At 43.1% G+C, this 13,549-nt stretch overlaps 1 protein-coding gene across 1 annotated transcript; it reads right to left on the bottom strand.

Moving 5' to 3' along the window:
• Positions 1-4,564: 4,564 nt before the first annotated feature.
• EFCAB9 (EF-hand calcium binding domain 9) lies at positions 4,565-10,388 on the bottom strand. The gene is made up of 4 exons (XM_047868892.1): positions 10,253-10,388; positions 6,668-6,816; positions 5,546-5,722; positions 4,565-4,809 (listed from the first exon to the last, which is right to left on the bottom strand). Exons 1-4 carry the CDS (start codon positions 10,386-10,388, stop codon positions 4,612-4,614), a joined length of 660 nt encoding a protein of 219 aa, XP_047724848.1. The 3' UTR covers positions 4,565-4,611.
• Between the last annotated feature and the right edge of the window lie 3,161 nt (positions 10,389-13,549).

The raw sequence follows: 13,549 nt of genomic DNA on the forward strand, positions 1-13,549 counted from the left end.
TTTTCATGGTTTTTAAGACTATACTTTTTTAATGGTCTAATTGAACTACATAATTAGCAAATATATCTGTGTCTGCCTCCAACTTTCAAATGTTATGATTTAACATTTTTATTTACAGAAAAGAAAGAAGAGTGTAGCTGATAACCTCCCTTGCAGTAACTGGCCTCCTGTGATTTCTGTTCTCTGGCTCTGTGAAGGGTGTTCATGAAGGTAGCCCCATTTTGGCAGGTGTCGGCAGAGTTGATTTGACCTTTCCTAGTCTCTGTCTTTGGCATGAGGCAAGTGATAATACAAGAGGGCTAAGGACTAGTGGAAGAGAAATGATTTCACTTTGCTTAGCTTCCTCTAAAATTCTTTCCTCTCGCGGCGCCTGGGTGGCTCAGTTGGTTAAGCGTCTGACTTAGGCTCAGGTGGTGATTTCACGGTTCGTGAGCTTGAGCCCCGCATCGGACTTTCTCCTGTCAGCGTGGAGCCCACTTTGGATTCTCTGTTTCCCTTTCTCTCTGCCCCTTCCCCACTCACACTTTTTCTCAAAAATAAATAAAAATTAAACATAAGATGATTTCCTCTTTATAGCTGATACAGTTTGTGGAGGAACCCGTCCTGTGGTGCTGGGTTCCGGGGCTGACACTGTAGTCCTCTCCCCAGCCCAGCCTGCCGTTCTCCTGCACTGCAAGTGCAGCCGCTCTGCCCTTTGCTTAGGCTCCCTGAACAACACGTGTTTTGCTGACCAAGGAATTCTAATCTAACTATGACATAGACTATAGTGTGTTAACCACCACCCAAAAAATACGTAAATGTACTTGGTCCAACCGGGCACAGTGGATTAACTCACTGTGGAAATAAACTTAATTGAAGCATCTACATACACGTTTTTATTCTGTTATTTTTTTATTTACTTTTTTACATTTATTTATTTTGAGAGAGAGGGAGAGAAGGAGAATCCCAAGCAGGCTTCGAACTGTCAGTGCAGAGGCCTCCCCACCCCCGATGTGGGGCTCGAACTCACAAACTGAGATCATGACCTGAGCTGAAATCAGGAGGCAGACGCTTAACCGATGTAGCCACCCAGGTGCCCCATACACAGACATTTTTAAACACTTTAAGTCCCGGTGTGCCTTGGTGCCTCTGTCGGTTAGTGACCGGCTTCAGTTCAGCTTATGGTCTCATAGTTCAGGAGTTCAAGCCCCACATTGAGCTCTGTGCTGACAGCTGAAGCCTGCTTCAGATTCTGTGTCTCCCTCTCTCTCTGCCCTTCCCCCACTTGTGTTTGCTCTCTTTCAGAAATAATAAACATTAAAAAAAAAAAGTTTAAAAACTTGAAGTCCTATAATGTAATTGAGAAAAAAAGTTCCAAAGTAGACATTGACAGATTGTTTTCTTTGTTGTACCCCTAGTCCCCAAAGTGTCACTTTACCCCTGCTATTGAATTTTAGTTTTTACACAGAGTTTCAGTTGGGGCCCATCAGAGCTGAATGCTCAGTTTCCTGATTCCATTCTTAAACTGCCCAATTTATGAAAATGCTCTTAGGATTTCTTAGGGGCGCCTGGGTGGCTCAATTGTTTAAGTGTGAGACTCTTGATTTCGGCTCAGGTCATGATCTCACAGTCATGTTGGTCTCTGCACGGGGTGTGAAGCCTGCTTGAGATTCTCTCTCTCCCGCTCGGGCTCTCACTCTCTCTCTCAAAAGAAATAATTTTTTTTTTTTTTAAGGATTTAAAAAAATCTGATAGTTGGATCATGTACCTTTTATTGTCACCTAATGATATCCAGGGAGGAGGGAAAACTCATTCCTGAAACTTTAGTCATTTGATACTCACTTTAAATTAACTGAAATAAATTAATAAGTTATTTTAAATTTTAGTTTAAAATTTAGTTAGGGGCGCCTGGGTGGCTCAGTCGGTTGAGCGGCCGACTTTGGCTCAGGTCATGATCTCGCAGTCCGTGAGTTCGAGCCCCGCGTCGGGCTCTGTGCTGACAGCTCGGAGCCTGGAGCCTGTTTCAGATTCCGTGTCTCCCTCTCTCTGACCCTCCCCCGTTCATGCTCTGTCTCTCTCTGTCTCAAAAATAAATAAACGTTAAAAAAAATTTAAAAAAAAATTTAGAATTCAAACCAATGAACTTATCTTCAACTTTCCCTTCTCCCTACCCCCATTCTGAAATAAAGGTATAGTATCTTTGGGGCGCCTGGGTGGCTCAGTCGGTTAAGCGTCCGACTTCAGCTCAGGTCACAATCTCGCGGTCCGTGAGTTCGAGCCCCGCGTCGGGCTCTGGGCTGATGGCTCAGAGCCTGGAGCCTGCTTCCGATTCTGTGCCTCCCTCTCTCTCTGCCCCTTCCCCGTTCATGCTCTGTCTCTCTCTGTCTCAAAAATAAACGTTAAAAAAAGATTTAAAAAAAAAAAGTATAGTATCTTCACTGTTTTAGAGTCTGTCTGTAAAAATCACATATGCCATGGTTCCTTTTTATATATCTCAGGACTGTTGCCCTTGGAAAATAGGAAAGAGAAACCTTTCTAAGACCTCATTATAGTTTCTCCTCCCAGGACTCTGTGTAGATCTTAAGGCTGTCTGGTAGCAAAAGCTATCTAGGCTTCCAGAAAAGAGGCAGAAACCTATCCCAAGATAAGCTTATTGGCAAGACCCTTTGAAATGATGATGGATTTCCAGCTGTCATTTTCCAGCTAAATACCAGTCTCTCAGTTCAATACTCTGTGTCTGTGCAGTAGTGTCTAAACTGTTTGCCAGAGGGTATTCTCCTTGGGGAATACCTGCAAACTTTTCACCAAATCAGAGGAAGACAGAAGCATTGTTCTGAGGTGCTTTGTATGTTAAATACAGAGTGTGTTCATGGTAAAGAACTTGATTTGTGTTCTTGCAAGTTTGACTTACCAGCCACAATCTTAGATAAGCAGTATTCTTTTCTGTTGCACGTTGAAGGTGATTTCTGATGGTTATTAGGTAATGAAGTCTGGATGCCTTATGGTTGGTTATAATGTATAACCGATCCTTAAGAAATTCCTGGTTTATAGTAAATGAGCTGTATTTCTTTAATTGCCCAACTTGTTCTCTAAAGTTTATGGTAGAAGGAGAGGTGGTAATTAGCATTGTGCAGAAGGGGATTCAGAGCCAGTGAAATCCTGGCTTGAAATTTAAACAGAATCTGCTAGAACTGAAGTCAGTTACTCCGATCATTTGCTCTGAGCACGGGCATCTAACTGACCTTCAATTTGAATCATGGTCCTACCACTAGCACACTATGTGTTTTGGGGAAAGGTTGTTAATTTCTCTAGGCCTCAATTTCCTCACCTGTAAATTCTGGATAACACCTGATTCACAGGGTTATGAGTATAAATAACTTCATGTGTCTAAAGCACCTGCCTAACCCATAACAACTACTTACTAAATGGTAATTATCACCATTAATATCACAGTGCAGTCAGGGACGCCTGGGGGCTCAGTCAGTTAAGCGTCCAACTCTTGATTTTGGCTCAGGTCATGGTCTCACAATTCTGTGAGTTTTAGCCCCACTTCAGGCTCTGTCCTGACAGCTGGGAGCCTGTTTGGGATTCTGTTTCCCTCTTTCTGTGCCCACCCCTGCTTGTTCTCTCTTTCTCTCTCTCTCTCTCTCTCTCTCTCTCTCTCTCTCTCTCTCTCCCTCTCCCTCTCCCTCTCCCTCTCCCTCTCCCTCTCCCTCTCCCTCTCCCTCTGTGTGTGTGTGTGTGTGTCTGTCTGTCTCTCAAAAATAAGTAAATAAACATTAAAAATATATATATATCACAGTACATTCAGGTGGGTGGATTCACAAGTCCCATACTAAAATCATTTAAAAATTATTCAAGGCATTACTTACACAAAAAAATAAGATTATACAAGGACATGTAATAATTATTTTACCGTAGTAGATTTGTACAGTTGCTTAAGCACCTAACTTAGTAATTTAGGTCCTAGGAAGAACAAGCCCCCTATATCCTTAAAAGTCTTGGGGCCCCTGGGTGGCTCAGTCGGTTAAGCGTCCAACTCGTGATTTCAGCTCAGATCGTCTCAGCGTTCGTGAGATTGAGCCCCATGTCAGTCTCTGCGCTGACAGTGCAGAGTCTGCTTGGGATTTTCTCTCTTCCTCCCTCTCTCTCTGCCCTTCCCCTGCTCACTTGCTCTCAAAATAAATAAACTTTTTTTTGTTGTTTTTTTTTTTTAAAGAGGAAAAAATGTCTTTCCCTTACAGGTAGAGGCACTTCACCAATTTGAAGTGTCTTGCATCCAGGTGGTTTTAGCTTAAGGATTGAGAGAATCGAAAGGATTCTGAGAGTATTGGACAACTAGTGAACAAACATTGGAAAAGTATCATTGTCTTTCAGCTGCTTAGCTCCAGCCAGTGTTTGTAAGTATTTGGATATACAGGGACCTTAGGAGCAGTGTTGATCTGAAAAGCGGCAACAGAACTGAGACATGTGCACTTTACGTTACATTATTGTGGGGTCAAGAAGTTATTAAAGTATTAACTTGCTGATCGAAGAGCACGTATTTGAACCTTTCATGTGTAGAAGTCAATGCAAAGATACGCACTTCGAGCTTCTAAATTTATTTTTAGGCATGTTAACAGCTGTAATTACTTACATTCTACTTTTAGATCTACTTGTAAAAGAAGACTGTTTGGAGCTCACGTTAACCTGATGCTGCGTTTTCTTTTTGAGCAGAGCCTTTTTCTCTTTCTTTCTCTCTTTCTCGTTCTCTTTCTCTGCTTTCTGCCTCTCCTGGTATTTGTCCATGGTGAAGATAGTAAACAGCTTAAATTCCTTGTAATTAAGACGCTTTTGTTGTGGGAAAGAAAGAAAAATTATTTCAGGAAGGATTTGATACTTTGTTTCAGATGACTACAGGATTGTAATCATTTCTCATTTAAAAACTTGGAAACTTGAAGAGGCTCAATAATTAGGACATAATTATAGTCTGATTGTCGTCTAGGAGCCAGGAACAGAGAGTGTATTGTAGACTCCAAAGGAGCCATGGGTCACTTTCTTACTTCTGCGTCCAGTCCAGACGCTTCGGGCTGGCATCCAAGGTTCTACGCAGTATCATCCATCTTTTTCAACCTTAGCTCCCACTCTCTTCCCTGCCATAGACTCCCTCTCTAAATAGGCAGGATTCAGGGTCTTTACCATACTTGTGTCCTCTTAGGAGTTTGCTCCTGCGTTACCACCAGAGACTTTCTTCCTTTCTACTTAGTTAACTCTATACACTCTTTCCCCAATGTCACCTCCTGCCATATTAATCTAGTCACTTCTCTGAACTTCTAAACAAAATTTTCGTCTCTAACCTTCTGCAATTTTGCATGTATATGCTATAGCACGTATTCGGTCCTCTCTCTTCCCGGGCCTATAAATCTCTTCGGTTTTTTTTTTTTTTCCTGCTCCCAGTGCCATGACATGCTCAAACAGGATTTCCCCATCTTCCTCCCCACTGCGTCTATCATAGGCAGTAGGACATTGTCTCTGCCTTTGGACAGAGAGGCTTCCAGGGAATCACACTTAGGGAATCTGCGCTTACACGGTCACCTGTGACGTCAAAGTCGTGGTAGAGCTCTTTGAGTTCCTGTTTTTTAATATTGAAGAGAAAGTTGTACATGTGGAAGTTGTCTGCACCAATTCTCAGCTCCCCCTCCAGGTCAAGCAGCTCAAAAACAGGCCGGGAGTGGCGGAAGATAAACTGCTCTTCTAAGTGATTCTATTGAGAGAAGAAATACGTAATAAGATGAACAGTGTTGTTGGTGCTACTTTCAAAACTTGGGCTGCATCAAGAGTAGTATATTCACTTATCCATTTCCCAGAGAACTGAAAGCAAAAGGCAAAGGGGTGCCTGGGCGACTCCGTCAGTTAAGCATCTGACTCTTAATCTCAGCTCAGGTCTTGATCTCAGGGTCATGAGTTCAAGCCCGCATTGGGCTCAGTGCTGGGTGTGAACCTACTTAAAACACAAAAAACCAAAAGGCAAAATCCTAGGAGCTCAGGGTTGAAAGCTTTCTATGGTCAATGTGGCAAATCCTGCTTCAACATCTGCATTCAAGGGGAACTTAAGCCACCTGCTGTGATCAATTCTGCTAGACAGAACCCTTGTCACCAGAACGCATTTCGAGTGAAAATCTGCCCGTGAGACATCACAAGATGTTAAGATGATGAACACAAAAGTTTCCTTCCCAAGGGGGAAGTAGATAAATACACACCGAGAAAGTATATATAAGGTAAGGTGGGAACCCAAAGAAGAACGTGTCTCATTTCCATCTTTCATCCCCTTTAGAAAATTCTCTGAGAGAAGGGATCATTGAGAGAGTGAGGCACTTGGGATCACTGGTGACTCTCTATGAAGGGCAAGGATGGACATGCCAAGGAGGGAAGTGATAGAGTGAGATCTATCTACTGGAAGAGGGTACAGGAGGGCTAAAGATGGGCGGGGCAGCAGGCGAGGGAGGCTGGCTAACTTGGGAATTTCTAGGTTATAAATGGACAGTTTAGGAACCAAAGCTAGTTCTCTCCACATTTTGTTCTTCCTGTTTCGAGTGGAAGGAAGGCAAAGTCTGATGCAGTCTTAGTTCACTGCAAGTTCACCTTCAGCAAGATGGCGGCAGCAGCCACGCTCTGCATCCTCTGCCCCAGATCCTGACTTGTTACTCACCTGTTGTGCCAGCAGTATGCAGACCAACATGTAGAACTGGTCAAAACCAATCTCGCCCATAGCATTCCAGTCCAGCATGTTAAACACAATCATGATCTGCCTCCGTTTCCAGTTAGTCACATGATGAAGGAAGTGGTAAAACAGCACATCTGTTAAGGTGGGGAGATGCAGAGCTGGATTGTTCCGAAACTCTTCCAAATGCTAAACAAGCGGGAGCCACAGAAACGGTAGCAGCTGTTGGAAGCTTGCCCACCTGGGAATAGTCATGGTAACACTGTTTCTGGCTTTGTCACTGTTCCTTCCACAACGCCTCCAGTCGTAATTGCCCTTGAGCTGTGTGACAAAACACTGTGCCCAGATTTGTGGGGAAGGAGATAGTAGATTGGGCTTGATTCTCCACCCCGGCTCCTGCGCTCGACTGAGCAGACAGATGTGTGTCCGTAACCAGTAAAGGGCATGGAGTGCTCTTCCTACATGGAAGAGGTTAATTCTCACTGGGAGCCCAGGACACTTTCTTGGAGAAACTGACATTGTGCAAGGGTCTTTCACTTGAGGTCATCAAAATGAGAAATTTAAAAATCATGTTTAGAAAAGTACCGGGGAGCATGGATAGCCCAGTCAGTTAAGTGTCCGACTTTTGATTTCAGCTCAGGTCGTGATCTCAGGGTCGTGGGATTGAGCCCTGCATGGGGCTCCGCACTGAGTGTGGAGCCTGCTTAAGATTCTCTCTCCCTCTCTCTCTCTCTCTCTCTCTTTCTCTCTCCCCCTGTATCCCTTCCCCGCTCATGCATACACTCTGTCTCAAAAAAAAAAAAAAAGTATCAGTATTCCTCATGCTTCTGTAAAGCAAATGGATTTGACTATGGGGGAAAGAGCAATCACTGAACACGTTAGGTTCTAGGTGCTTTAAATGCCACATTTCATTGAAGCCTGACAACCCTACAGGGAAAGTGGTATGATACTCATTTAAAATAAGCCTCAGATAGTAACTAGTCTATTTCAGTACTTGTGTAACTGTAATGAGCATACCGTTCACTTGAGAATCTTGTAAAAATACAGATTCTGATTCAAGAAATCTGGTGTTGGACTGAGTCTACATTTCTTTCTTTTTTTTTTAAGTTTATTTTGAGAGAGAGAGAGCGTGTACACACGAGTGGGGGAGGGGGAGAGGGAGAGGGAGAGAGAGAATCCAAGCAGGCTCCGAGCTGTCGGTGCAGAGCCTGATGAGAGGCTCGATCTCGTAACTGTGAGATCATGACCTGAGCCGAGATCAGGGCCAGACATTTAACCAACTGAACCACCCAGGCGTCCCCTGAGTCTACATTTCTGGCAAGCTCCCAGGTGATATGGCTGCTGCTGGTCCGTGGACCCTACTTGGAGTGACAGAGCTGGGATTCAGAGTCTGTCTGACTCTGCCTTGCTCTTTCCATAGTGATGCCATATCTGTTTCAGATTAATTAATACATATGTATTCAATCATATACAGAGAAAAAATACTGTAATTTAAAAAAAAACAAGGAAGGTTTTTGCCAGAAATTCTACTCACTAATCATCTGTCTCAGGGAGTACAAGATGGAAGAAACCAACATGGTGACACATTTATATAACAGCATGTGGCTTACAGATTGTGTATGCAAATCACCCATGGTAACCAGGGATTTTGAAGTGTAACTTTGTGAATATGTGATATCCCTTTACCCGCTGATTCCAGAAACTATCTCTTGCATAAAATGTGGCTCTAATAAATACATAAAACATGTATGTCATTTGGAGTCCCAGCTGAAGAGCATAGTGAACCAGTCATCACAATGTCATGATTTTTTAAACAATTTTTTAATAGTTTATTTATTTTGAGAGAGTGCACAGGACAGGGAGAGAGAGAGAGAATTCCCGGCAGGCTCTGCACCATCAGCATGGAGCCCAACGTGAGGCTCAAACTCACAAATCGCAAGATCATGACCTGAACCAAAACCAAGAGTTGGACGCTTAACTGACTGAGCCACCCAGGTGTCCCCACAGTGTCATGATTTGAGAAGAATCTGATGGTCTCTTGATGTTCCTTCCCCACACCCCACCAGGTACGAACACGTGGGAATAGCACATTATGTATATACACAGTGTTTTTTGTGTAGTTGTTCCTGGAGAAATGTTTTAGTGTGGGATATAGTAGCTACTTAACAAATACTGTTTTTAAAGCAGTTGGCTCGGGGCGCCTGGGTGGCTTGGTCAGTTAAGCGTCCAACTTCACCTCAGGTCATGATCTCATAGTTCACGAGTTCAAGCCCCACGTTGGGCTCTGTGCTGACAGCTGGGAGTCTGGAGTCTGCTTTGGATTCTGTGTCTCCTTTCTGTCTCTCTCTCTCTCTCTCTCTCTCTCTCTCTCTCTCTCTCTGACCCTCCCTCATGTGTGCTCTCTCAAAAATAAAAAACATTAAAAAAAAAAAAAAAGCACCTGGCTCTGGCCCACTCAAGTGTCCAAAGCCTTATGTCACTGCCTCCCTGGAAGGCAAAACTTAAGGCTGTTGCCTTCACTCTGTCAGGTCACTATCCAATCCCTTGGTGACCAGAAGACAGGAGTGTGACTTTATCTCTCAGGCACTGCATCATCAGGGAGTGATTTAGTTACTAGGGAGATCAGACTTCTCAGCAAATATTCCAGTGAGATTATGAGCGTAGGCTTTGTGATCAGAAAGCCCTGGGTTTCAGTCCCAGCTTTTCTGTTTACAGCAAGGTGTCCTACACTTGCCTTATCTAGGTCGGGGTTAGTGCGGAGATTTGGTGGCATACTATGTGTACATCTGTATGTAAAGAGAAAAACTGAGACATGAAATTATGAGAAAATGAAGGTGTCTTTTAAGCATTTTTTAAAGATTGTGTAAACTCTTAACAAATCTTTACGGAAGAAACACCTTATTCACAAATGGCATTTATTTCCTTCAGGTCACGAGGAATGGTTAGGATACTTTGCTTATACCTGGTCCTTAAGAACAAAACAAAATGAAACAAGCTTAAAGTATTTTAACTGGTCTATTAGTTTATGCATTCAAAGGCAGGGTTGAGATTGTCAATACTTGGTCACAAGTACCAGGAATTAGAAGGGATCCTGCAGATTACTGACTCAAACCTTCCATTTGACAGATGAGAGATCTTGTTAGGGGGTCTTAAGGGTTAATGCCTGAATGGGACTCAGCCCCCAGGAATAATTATAATAATAACAAACACTAAGTTCTTACCATGTGCCAGGCACTGTGCTGAACGTTTTCCATACATTATCTCATTATCTTTTTTTTTTTTTTTTTTTACTAGGAGCCTCATGTATGGACGAGGAAAATGATACTCAAAGAAGGTGATGATACCTTCTCCAAACCACCAAGGAGCGCCAGAATTTCACCCCAGAGCCCGCAACTTTCTCCCCCTCCCACAACCGCCCCCAGTGTCAAGTCTCAGTTGGCCATTTCTCCCTGCTTCACTGAGAGGATAAAATGCATCTCTGTTAATCAGGCTGTTCCCAGCTCCGCAAGTGCCCCTGCACGTTAGTTAAAAACCAGGTGACATCTCAGAGCAGATGTGGCTGAAAGCACTGACCGTTCAAGGTGTTGTTGTGGTGCACGTCGAGAAGGTGAAAATACTCCACCAAGACCTTCACGTTCCTCACGGATAACAGGCAGTATAGCTTGTCCAGATAGAGGTACCACAGAAACGAGCCCTGCTTCAGTTTCATCGTGGCGCTCCGGAGGCCGAAGGCGCGGGCAACCTGGAACAGAGGAGGGTTCTGGAACTAGAATGCTGGCTCGAGAGAGGCTCTGGCAGTATGCAGAGACATTACAGGAAGCAGTCAGTAAAAAAATTAAAATTGCTTCCTCCCAGTCCTCTGGCCTGGCTGGTAGTATCTGTGGTCTTAAATCTCTCGCTACCTTGGTTTTCCTCTGCCACCACATCACCAGTTGTAACCGAAAATCACAGACTGTTTAGAAATGAATGCGAGAACACTCTCTGCTTACACTCTGTCTCTCTCTCAAAATAAAGACCCACACACACACATTTTTTATTTATTTATTTAAAAAAAATTTTTTAAATGTTTTTATTTATTTTTGAGACAGAGAGAGACAGAATATGAGCAGGGGAGGGGCAGAGAGAGAGGGAAACACAGAATCCGAAGCAGGCTCCAGGCTCCGAGCTGTCAGCACAGAGCCCGACGCCGCGGGGCTCGAACTCACGAACTGCGAGATCATGACCTGAGCCGAAGTCAGACACTCAACCGACTGAGCCACCCAGGCGCCTCCCCTCCCCTAATTTTTATTTTTATTTTTTAATGTTTTTATTTATTTTTGAGACAGAAAAAAAATTTTAGAAGAGTCACGTGCTCCACTGACTGAGCCAGCCAGGTGCCCCAAGGCCTGTTTTTTTCTTTCACAAAATTTATAATGGAATTTGCAAATACTGTATATCACAAAGTAAAGAGATTGGTATAAAAACCTACATGCAATCAGCATCCAGCCTCAACAATTACCAACTCAGGGCCCATCTTGTTTCATCTCTATTCCCCATCCACCACCACCACCACCAACTGGATTATTTTGAAGCAAATCCCAGGGGCGCCTGGGTGGCGCAGTCGGTTAAGCGTCCGACTTCAGCCAGGTCACGATCTCGCGGGCCCCGCGTCAGACTCTGGGCTGATGGCTCAGAGCCTGGAGCCTGTTTCCGATTCTGTGTCTCCCTCTCTCTCTGCCCCTCCCCCGTACATGCTCTGTCTCTCTCTGTCCCAAAAATAAATAAATGTTGAAAAAAAAATTAAAAAAAAAAATGAAGCAAATCCCGGACATAACTTCTCATCTGTGAAGATTTGAATATATATTTCAAAAAGAGAGTGTCTCTTTTATTTTAACATAACCACCTATCACTTCTATACCTAAAACCAAACAGCATTCCTTAGTGTCATCAAATATTCACTTGGCATTCAAGTTTTCCTAATTTTCTTTAATTTTTTAAATTTTTCTGTATTTAAAAATTTTTTTAAACAAATCTTAATTCATTTGAGAGAGAGAGAGAGAGAGAGAGAGAGAGAATCCCAAGCAGGCTCCACGCTGAGCAGGGAGCCCGACCCAGGGCTTGATCCCACAACCCTGGGATCAGGACTTGAGCTGAAATCAAGAGTTAGACACTCAACCAACTGAATCACCCAGGTGCCCCCTTTTAGATTTTTAATAGATGATTTATTTAAGTCAGGAAGCCAAACAGATCTAAGTATTACTTTAGTCTGTTTCTTAATATCTTTAGGCTCCTCTTTTCTTTCTCTTGAAATTTATTTGTTGAAGAATCCAGACTGTTGTGTAGAAGAAAACATTCTGGTTTTTGCAGATTTTCTCTCCAATGTGTTAACACATTCCTCTGTCTCCTGTATTTTCTATAAACTCATGGTTAGGTCTAGCATGAAAGCTGGTTTTAGGGAAAGACCAATAAACACAGATAAACTTTTGGCAAGTGTGATAAAAAGATTTCTAGAACTGAGAACGAGGAAGGGAACAATTATTGATGTGGAAGAGTTCAAAATACATATAAGAATACTATACACAGCTCTAAAAAGCTAAATTAGGGGCGCCTGGCTGGCTCAGTGGGTGGGGCTTGTGACTCTGGATCTTGGGGTTGTAGGTTTGAAGCCCTATGTTGGGCGTAGAGATTACTTAAAATCTTCAAAAGCTAAAATATCTACGTCCAATAAGTATACACCGTGAACCACAAATATGAGTCACGTACATAATTTGAAATTTTCTAGTAGCCACATTTTTTTAAAAAGTAAAAAAGAGGGGCGCCTGGGTGGCTCAGTCGGTTAAGCATCCGACTTCAGCTCAGGTCACGATCTCACGGTCCGTGAGTTCGAGCCTCGCGTCGGGCTCTGGGCTGATGGCTCAGAGCCTGGAGCCTGCTTCCGATTCTGTGTCTCCCTCTTTCTCTGCCTCTCCCCCGTTCATGCTGTGTCTCTCTCTGTCTCAAAAATAAATAAACGTTAAAAAAAAAAATTTTTTTTAATAAAAAAAAATAAATAAATAAAAAGTAAAAAAGTGAAATTAATTTTGATAACATTTAATCCAGTGTGTCTGAAATGTTATTTCAATTTGTAATCAAAATACTTTTTAATTAGCTATTTTACAATTCTTTTTTCGAACTCTATTGAGATTCAATTGACATACGACACTGAGTGAAAAAAATTTTTTAATGTTTATTTTTGAGACAGCACGAGTCGGGGAGGGGCAGGAGAGGGAGACAGAGGATCTGAAGCAGGCTTTGCACTGACAGCCGCAAGCCCTATGCGGGGCTCAAACTCACGACTGTGAGATCATGACCTGAGTGGAAGTGCGATGCTCAACTGACTGAGCCACCCAAGTGCCCCAACGTTATGTGAGTTTAAACTGTACAACATGCAGGGCACCTGGCTGGCTCAGTTAGTAAAACATGACTTTTTTTTTTAATGTTTATTAATTTTTGAGAAAGAGACAGAGACAGAGCACAAGCAGAAGAAGGGCAGAGAAGGAGACATGGAATCCGAAGCAGGCTCCAGGCTCTGAGCTGTCAGCACAGAGCCCAATGCGGGGCTCAAACCCATGAGCCATGTGATCATGACCTGAGCTGAAGTTAGAAGCTCAACTGACTGAGCCACCCAGGCACCCAGAGCGCATGACTCTTGATTTTGGGGTTGTGAGTTCCAGCCCCACCTTGGGCATAAAGTTTACTTTAAAAAAAATGGGGGTACAACAGCTTTACTAGTCTTCTGAAGAATCATGAAGAGAGGAAACTCTCCAACTCATTTTATGTGTCTAATATTATCTGCATGCCAACACATGACAAGTCAGTATAAGAAAGGAAAGTTACAAATCTCACTCATGA

The sequence above is a fragment of the Prionailurus viverrinus genome, chromosome A1 (genome assembly GCF_022837055.1).
Source record: "Prionailurus viverrinus isolate Anna chromosome A1, UM_Priviv_1.0, whole genome shotgun sequence".
In the NCBI taxonomy this organism is placed as follows: domain Eukaryota; kingdom Metazoa; phylum Chordata; class Mammalia; order Carnivora; family Felidae; genus Prionailurus; species Prionailurus viverrinus.